General features: G+C 36.9%; 1 protein-coding gene across 2 annotated transcripts in view; it reads right to left on the bottom strand.

Annotated features, from left to right (window-relative positions):
* Nucleotides 1–7,972, bottom strand: part of BCAS3 (BCAS3 microtubule associated cell migration factor) — a 341,361-nt gene that overhangs the window by 287,827 nt on the left and 45,562 nt on the right. For both annotated transcript variants that reach the window (XM_006154459.3, XM_006154460.3), the window contains exon 7: nucleotides 4,054–4,135. In XM_006154459.3, the coding sequence (XP_006154521.1) occupies nucleotides 4,054–4,135 (82 nt within the window). The remainder of the gene's footprint in view (nucleotides 1–4,053; nucleotides 4,136–7,972) is intronic.

Here is a 7,972-nt window from a genome sequence, read left to right as displayed (position 1 = left end):
AGCAGGAATACCTCAGTGATGAAGACTAGGTGTTATGAAAGAAATTTGTAATATGCAAAGCAAACTGAGGAGTAATTAGAGCAGAAAACATTAGGGAAGCCCTAAATCTCATAGTTTAGCCATTTAAAATGTCAATAAGCCTGTTTCCTCCTCTTTGCAATATAGTGGTGATGACTATAAGCAAATGTCAGTTGGCCTACATTTTGAGGTTTGCTAGTGTTCTGGCTGAACAGACTGTGCTGTGTGTGTGTGTGTGTGTGTGTGTGTGTGAGAGAGAGAGAGAGAGAGAGAAAGAAAGATAGGATTTAGTTGTTTAACTACAGCCATTTAAAAAAATTATTTTAATGAAAGATGGGGGAGGGTGAGATAGGTATTTTTGACAGTTTCTTGCTCTGTTGCTATTCTTCTCCTCCAGCCTCCCTGCTAACTAGGATTACAGGTGTGTGTTACTCTACTCAGCTATATGCGCTGGTCCGGGAACCAAATCCAGATAGGCCCCAGCCTATCTCAATGGCACCCAACCACTTGCACTACCTTGGCTGCGCCTAAGTCATTAACATTTCACATAAATTTTTTAAATTACAGCAAACCCTCTAGAGAACTTAATTTTAAATTCTGACTTTACGCAGCTGAACAAATCAGTTTCTCTTTTACTGTGATTAAAAACTACGTTAAAAGGATAAAACAGGTATTTGTATCTTAATAAAAATACTGAACATTCAACAAGTAGAATGTATACTCTATTTAAAAATTTACAAAAACAAAGCAAATTAAGAAAGAAGTTCAAGTGACTAACAACTCTAAATGTGTCCTGCTCATACTCACTTCTAGAAACATAACTTTAACCATTCACATTATTTAAAAAAAACTAAAACAATGGAAATCAGTGGGTGGCATAACGGTTACATCACTAGACTCCCACGTAGTCAACCATCATTCATGTTCCAGACTGGGCGATTTGAAACACACAAGGCAGATGTGCATGCGTGCCTAAAATTCTGAGAGGAGAATAGAGGAGAAGGGATTGCAGCATGGCCATCTTCCCTGGGGAGTGATTTCTCACTTTCTGTCGCTCTGTCTCTTCTGCATGTGCATGCACCCTATAGCAAAATCTCTTAAAAAAAAAAAAAAAGAAGAACAACCAGTATTGCTGTCTGCATGTGTGAGGGTTCACAAATTAAGCATCAGAGAAGTTATGCCATCAGCACATCAAACAGGAATAAAGAGCTGGATGCTCAGACTTTCAATATTCTGAGATATAAAATTGTAGACTTTGTATAGCAGAACTAAACAAGCAGTAATAATGAAATAATCTAAAAAAACAAACCTAGGTGCTGACTACTATTTTGAGATGAGTGCCAGAAATTGGGCAACAATAGCACCACCTATCACAAAAGCAGTAAACTCAGTAAACTACGAGAAAAGAAGGAAAAAGTGGAGTTTTAAATTCTCTTGTATAAAATATTGAATGAATCCATTTTTTTTTTTTGGAGAAGTTTTCGTTATAGGGCGCGTGTGCTCGCCAGACAGACAGAGAGAGACGGAGAGACAGAAAGCGAGAAATCACCCCCCAGAGGGGATGGCCACGCCGCAATCCCTTCTCCTCCATTCTCCTCTCGGGATCTTGGGCACGCACGCACACATGCCCGGCGTGAGTTTTAAGCCACCAGGTCCGGGACGCGACCCGCGGTCAACTACGTGGGAGTCCAGCGACATAGCCATTACGCTAACTGCTGGTTCCCTGAATGAATCCATTTTAGGGGTAACCCTCGTTAGCTATATCTTACAGAAGGCACAGAATAGAATGCAAAGATTAGTTAAGCAAAGTCCCTATTATTCCAAAGAATTAACACTAAAATAGAGAAAGTCTAACATACAGGGAAATTTACCACAAATTTTATGAAAATCAGTGCATGGCAAAGAAACAACTATTCCTGACAATGAGAAATAAGGAAAATGGGCTGCTTCCACAGGCTGGAGGTTACAGCCGTCAGATCCCACAGGGCCAACTGCACAGAACAAGTCTCAAATCCAGTGACTTGAGAAACACGCTAGGCATGTGTGCAGACGCACTAAAATTCCAACAGGATGAGGCAATGGATGAGAAGGGACTGTGGCCTGACCATTTCCCATGAGAGGTGCTTTCTTCCTCCCTCACCTCCCCGATCCCCTCCCCCCTGTAGTGAAAGTACCCTCTGGCAAAATTTGTAAAAAGGAAAAAAAGATGAAGGAAATGTAAAAGAAAAATAAGACAAATAACAAAAAATTTAAATGTTCAAGGAGTCATGATTTTAAATTAGACATATGCAATACAGAAGGATGTTCTTAGTATAAAACTGAGGACAAAACTTTTTTTTTTGAGAGACTTTTACTGTAGGATGTGTTCGCTAGCCAGAAAGATTAAGAGACAGAGAGACAGAAGCGAGAAATCACCCCTCATGGGGGATGGTCACACCACAATCCCTTCTCCTCTGTTCTCCTCTCAGAATTTTGAGCATGCACACTAATGCATACAGCGTGAATTTCAAGCTGCCAGGTCTAGAACTCAAACCACGGCCAATCAAGCGATGTAACCATTATGCCATCTACTAGTTCCAAAATTCATTTTTTCCAAGAATTATTTAATTTTATTTATTCATTAATTTATTTTAATTTAACCAGAGAGAGAGACACACAGAGAGAGAGGGAAAGTGAGAAAGCAAGCCACCAGGTCCAGGACTCAAAAGAGAGGGACACAGCAGAGTCCTTTAGTAATAAAGTTTTTCTTGCTTCCAACCACCAAAAATGAGAACTAGCTATTCCAAAAACTTTCTAGAAATCAAGGACCTAGAATCTTCTTTGTCAACATCAAAACAAATGGCAAGTGAAAAGGAAGCAGGAAAGAGGCAGAGAGAAAGAAGAGAGGGTGTGTGTGTGTGTGTGTGTGTGTGTGAGAGAGAGAGAGAGATTTTTTTCTAAAATGCGTATGTCCTCAGTAGCTGAGGAGCAGGGAGAAAGAAAACTGCCACGTGACTGCAGAATATTGTTGCCGTGTTACCTCTAACCTTCCCTTCTCATGTAAGCAGATTTAATCACTAAATTAATCCCTCAAATTACTTATGCACAATCACACTGTCCTAGGTTTTAGTAAACATCATTCTCACCAATTTAGAGAATATAGAGAATTAGCAGCTAAAAAAAAGTCTCATAAGTAAGATTTTCCACTTCAAGATAATCTTTAAAAATATAATGGAATTAAAATACTTTAAACTCCTTTTTTAAAACCCATTTTAAAGTATCCACAAATGATTAATATGATTATGTTTTACTGGGCATAAAAATACATTGAGTGAACACACAGGCAAATTAATGAGAAAATACAACCTTTTCAAAACTCTAGTTATTAAAAAACTGGAGTTACTTAGCCATCCAAACAGCACATTTAGCATAAATAAATATAGACCATTTTAAGTAAATATAAAATACATATACTATTTAAACACAACATGGAGAAGTATTCACTATTAAAGGAGAGCTGCAAGGTTAAAAGGCTGAAACTCCTCTTCTGACGGAGCTGGAGAAGCAGACAGCAGAGTCATCTACAACGGAGATAACAGTGAAAACCAAGCTCTCCCCGGCAGTGAGTATCACTGAGAAGAAGGGCAAAAGCAGGAGAACAGAGGCTGGAGGAATCCCCAGAAGAAAGCCACGCCAGAAACGTAACAAAGGCAGCATAGTCAGCAAGGAAGGGCTCTGTGAAGAACTGTGCCATGAAATCCAAGAGAGAAGAGGGCTTCAAGAAAGAGCCAGCAAAGGCAGAGGCTAAATCGAGATCAAAGAGGGTGAAGATAAATCAAAACCACAGCAGAAAGTGAATGGCCATATTGAATTGGTTAAGATTACCTATTTCCATCTCAACTGACAGAACTAAGAGTTTATCTTGTGAGGAGGAGGGGAGAGGGAATGGACACTTGGAGGAAAACAGACTTCAGTTATCATTCTTGCTGTCTGTTGTTCAAGACCAACAAAAGAGAAACTCTGAATGATTTGCTTTTTCTTAAGGGCTACACTCACCAAACTGTGGAGCAGGCAAGATCCTAGCCGCTCGAATTGGGCCATGTCGAACAGAAAAGAGCTCCTGTGCTTCCCCACTGATCTGCATCAGAGAAGACAGAAAAAAAAAAAAAAACAGTAAATAAATACACAAGTCACATTATTATACAAAAACAAGATCTCCTAAATTTTATAGTTTTTGTCTGAAATATATACATATATACACATATATCTGCTATTTCATGTATAAATACATGCACATACCCACATATATTTACAATTGGTCATACACATTAAATATATTCATATCTTACATTATCACAGCATTTGCATTTTAAAAATTTTATTTATTCATTTGTTTTTTATTTTAATTTGATCAAAGAGACACACACAGACACACAGAGAGAGAGAAAGACAGAGAGAGAGAGAGAGAGAAAGTGAGAAAGCAAGCAGCCAGGTCTGGGAGTTGAACCGTGGTCAGCCTGGTGGGAGTGTCCAGGGCCTTAACCACCACACCACCCGCTGGTCCCAGCATTTGTATTATAGAAAGTTATATGAGAACACATTTGAGGGACCAGAGGGTGGTATGGTGGTTAAGGCACTGGACCCCCCACACAGGCGATCACGAGTCAAGTCCCAGACCTAGTAGCTTAAAATCATGTCGAGCGTGTGTGTGTGTGTGCGTGCGCAAAATCCCAATAATGGATTACTGCAGGACCATCCCCCCAGGGGGTTGATTTCTCACTTTCTCTGTCTCTGTCTCTCTCTGGCAAGTGCATACACTCTAAGACAAAAAAATCTAAAAAAAATAAAAATAAAAATAAATAAGTACACATGTAATATGAACAGAGTAAAAGGGATGTGTCAGTATGTATCAAGAGTGAAAATAACTGCTCTTTACTGACTGAAGTAGTGAGTAGTTCCAAGTTAATTCTCTTTTTTTTTTTTTTGAGAGAGAGAGATTATTGCTATAGGGCACATGTGTTCTCTGGAAAGAAAGAAAGAAAAAAAGCGAGAAATCACCCCCCGAGGGAATGGCCATGCCTCAGTCTCTTCACCTCTAGTCTCCTCTTGGGCACACATGCACATGTGCTCAGCATAAGTTTCAACTTGCCAGGTCGGGGACTCAAACCGCAGTCAACTACATCCAAGTCAAGCAACGTAACCATTACGTCATCTGCTGGTCACTCCATGTTAATTCTTAACTTAGAATTCATTAAGAACAACTTGAGAGACTTACTGTAAGTGGTAAAGTACTTCTCAATATATTTTCATAATTGTCTATTGTTTCGGAGAATATGTAATATCAAAAAAAGGCAATTTTAAGTACTTCTCAATATATTTTCATAATTGTCAACTGTTTCAGAGAATATGTAATATCAAAAAAAGGCAAATATTTTTTACTTTTAAACATTTTTAATTATTTAATTTAATTTAATCTGACCAGAGAGGACCAGAGAGAGATCTGAGGAAGAAAGAAATCAATCCGCCAAGTCCAGGACTTGCACTGCAGTTGGCCATGTGGGAGTTCAGCGGCCTTAACTACCATGCCATCTGCAGGCCCCAAAATGGCAAATATTCAACAGATGTAAAATTTAAAAATTCAATAAACACACTGAAGTACTTTTTAATAGGCCTGCCAAATAAGTAGTTTAAAATATATACATTATCGCAGTTGGCAGGTAGTGTGGTGGTTAAAGGCGCTGGACTTCTACATGGCCAACCACAGTTCGAATCCCAGACCTGATGGCTTCCTTTCTCACTTTCTCTCTCTCTCTCTCGCTCGCTCAAATTTCTCAATTTCCCTCTCTCTCTGGTCAAATTTTAAAAAGTAAAAATAAATGAATAAATAAAGATAAATAAAATAATTCTTAAAAATACATATATACATTGTAAAAAAGGTACATACATCTTCAACTATTAAGCTATAAACTATAAATCTGCAGAACTGCCCATTAGATTTTTTGATAATCAGATTCTCTTTTATCTGAATTTAAGAACTGCAAACTATAAATATTTTTGTCTCATAAATATTATGTTATGGTAATGCCTAAGTAGCCATCATTTATTTTGCTTACGACAATTATTACAACTTATTTACTGGTTGCATTGGGATACAGACGATGTGAAGAATGCTAAGACTAACTGTGCAACAATAGCACCACCTATCACAAAAGCAGTAAACTCAGTAAACTACGAGAACTTATCTGCTCTACAAATCACTTTGTGGCCTTTAATTTTCACAATAAAAACCATGACCGTTATATACTTCAGCTCTTAAATCCTACGTTTTATTATTTTATTATTACAGAACAGAATATAAAAGTTATAAAATGCCTTGAAAAGTTTTTGTTTTGTTCAACACCCCAACCAATGCAATAATCTTACATTCTCTGAAACCTAAAAATGACAATCTTTTCCTTTTAAGCACACATATGCTAAAAGGTTTAACACTAATATAATCTAATTATAACACAGATACATTATTGGTTATTTCCAGCTACCAAGTTCTTAAAATCTTAACAGTATCCAAAAATATTTTGTAAACTGGCAAGTCGTTTACATCTTAAAAAAAAAAAAAAAAAAAAAACTGGTAAGCATCCGAGAAATAATTCTACAATATATATACTTTTATTTAAAAAATGAATAAGTTTTAATATGTTGTAATACTACAGTACTTAGACTGAAATTATAATTATGAAAAACACTTCTCACAAAGTTTACGCCTATAACAAATTACAGTATTCTAACAAAAAAATCTACTACACTGCAAGATATGCCTAAGTTAGCATTTAGCTTTTGATTCTATCAAATGAACCCTTAACGCTAACAATAACCTTATTAACTAAGCCGCTGTACACAATTACATGAAATAATGAGGATGATATAATCTCTCCTGGTATATTCACAATATGGTAAATGTTTGTTATAACATATTTATTGAATAATACAGTGTACTTTAATACAGCATATTTGACATACAAAAATATTTGAAAATCTGAATATACCATACTTTCCTGCAAAACAGCTTTCTAAAAAAAACTAAATGCCCTAACTTTTTGTTCTAAATTGTTCTGTATAGGTTTGGCAACAAGTGAGAAAAAACATTAGGGTTGATTATAAAATACATCCTCACATTCATTGCCCAGTCTTCATCATCCCTAAATTAAGATCCTAGAATTTTTGTTTAATTATAATGGGGTAGGATGGGCAAGGAGAGGTGTGTTACATTTATATTTAGTTGTGAATATATTAAAATCTCAATTATAAAACCTACTGAAATTAGAAACATAATTCCAAACTATCCACATGAGTCACAAATGTCAATCTTCTAAGAAGAGAGAAACTCTCCAAGCAGGAGATGAGAATTTTTTAAGTCAGAATATCATTTTCAGAACAGAAACAGAGCTAACAAAGTATATGCAGGCAGGATGTGTACACTTTAGAAGAATACACAGAAGATGGACATGTCCTTACGGATTCTGCTTTAGCTGCCACTATGAATTACCTCTGATAATCACTTGGCTTTCAAATAAATGAGTGTCAAATTGTTTTTTTCTAAAAAGCTGTCAAAGGTGATCTTTAGATTTCTTAAACAGTTTATTGAAAGTGATAAATAATTTCAGACATGAGGATTTTATAGGCCCTGACAAAATTCTAAGGAGCTGTATACTTTTTAATCACCCATAAAGTACCAGAGTAGAACTACGGTAAAGAGTGCACCAAGCAGAGTTCCAGCTTCCTGGCAACTGTGGTAACTTGGGGAGAGGAGTAAACAGGGAGGAAACTTCTCCAAGAGCTCCTCATGGTCTCTGCCTTTGTTCTTACTGGCATTTTAATTTCTGATGACAGACTTTTGTTGTTTGGGGCATAAACCGGACGTACCAGTTTGGAGGCACAATAAGGAGAACAAAGAATGATTTGTTCACACTGTAGGGAA

This window comes from Tupaia chinensis, unplaced genomic scaffold (genome assembly GCF_000334495.1).
Source record: "Tupaia chinensis unplaced genomic scaffold, TupChi_1.0 Scaffold000407_4, whole genome shotgun sequence".
NCBI classification, from domain to species: Eukaryota; Metazoa; Chordata; class Mammalia; order Scandentia; family Tupaiidae; genus Tupaia; species Tupaia belangeri.
Note: the sequence above shows the minus strand (reverse complement) of the source record. Positions and strands in the feature narration are given on the sequence as shown.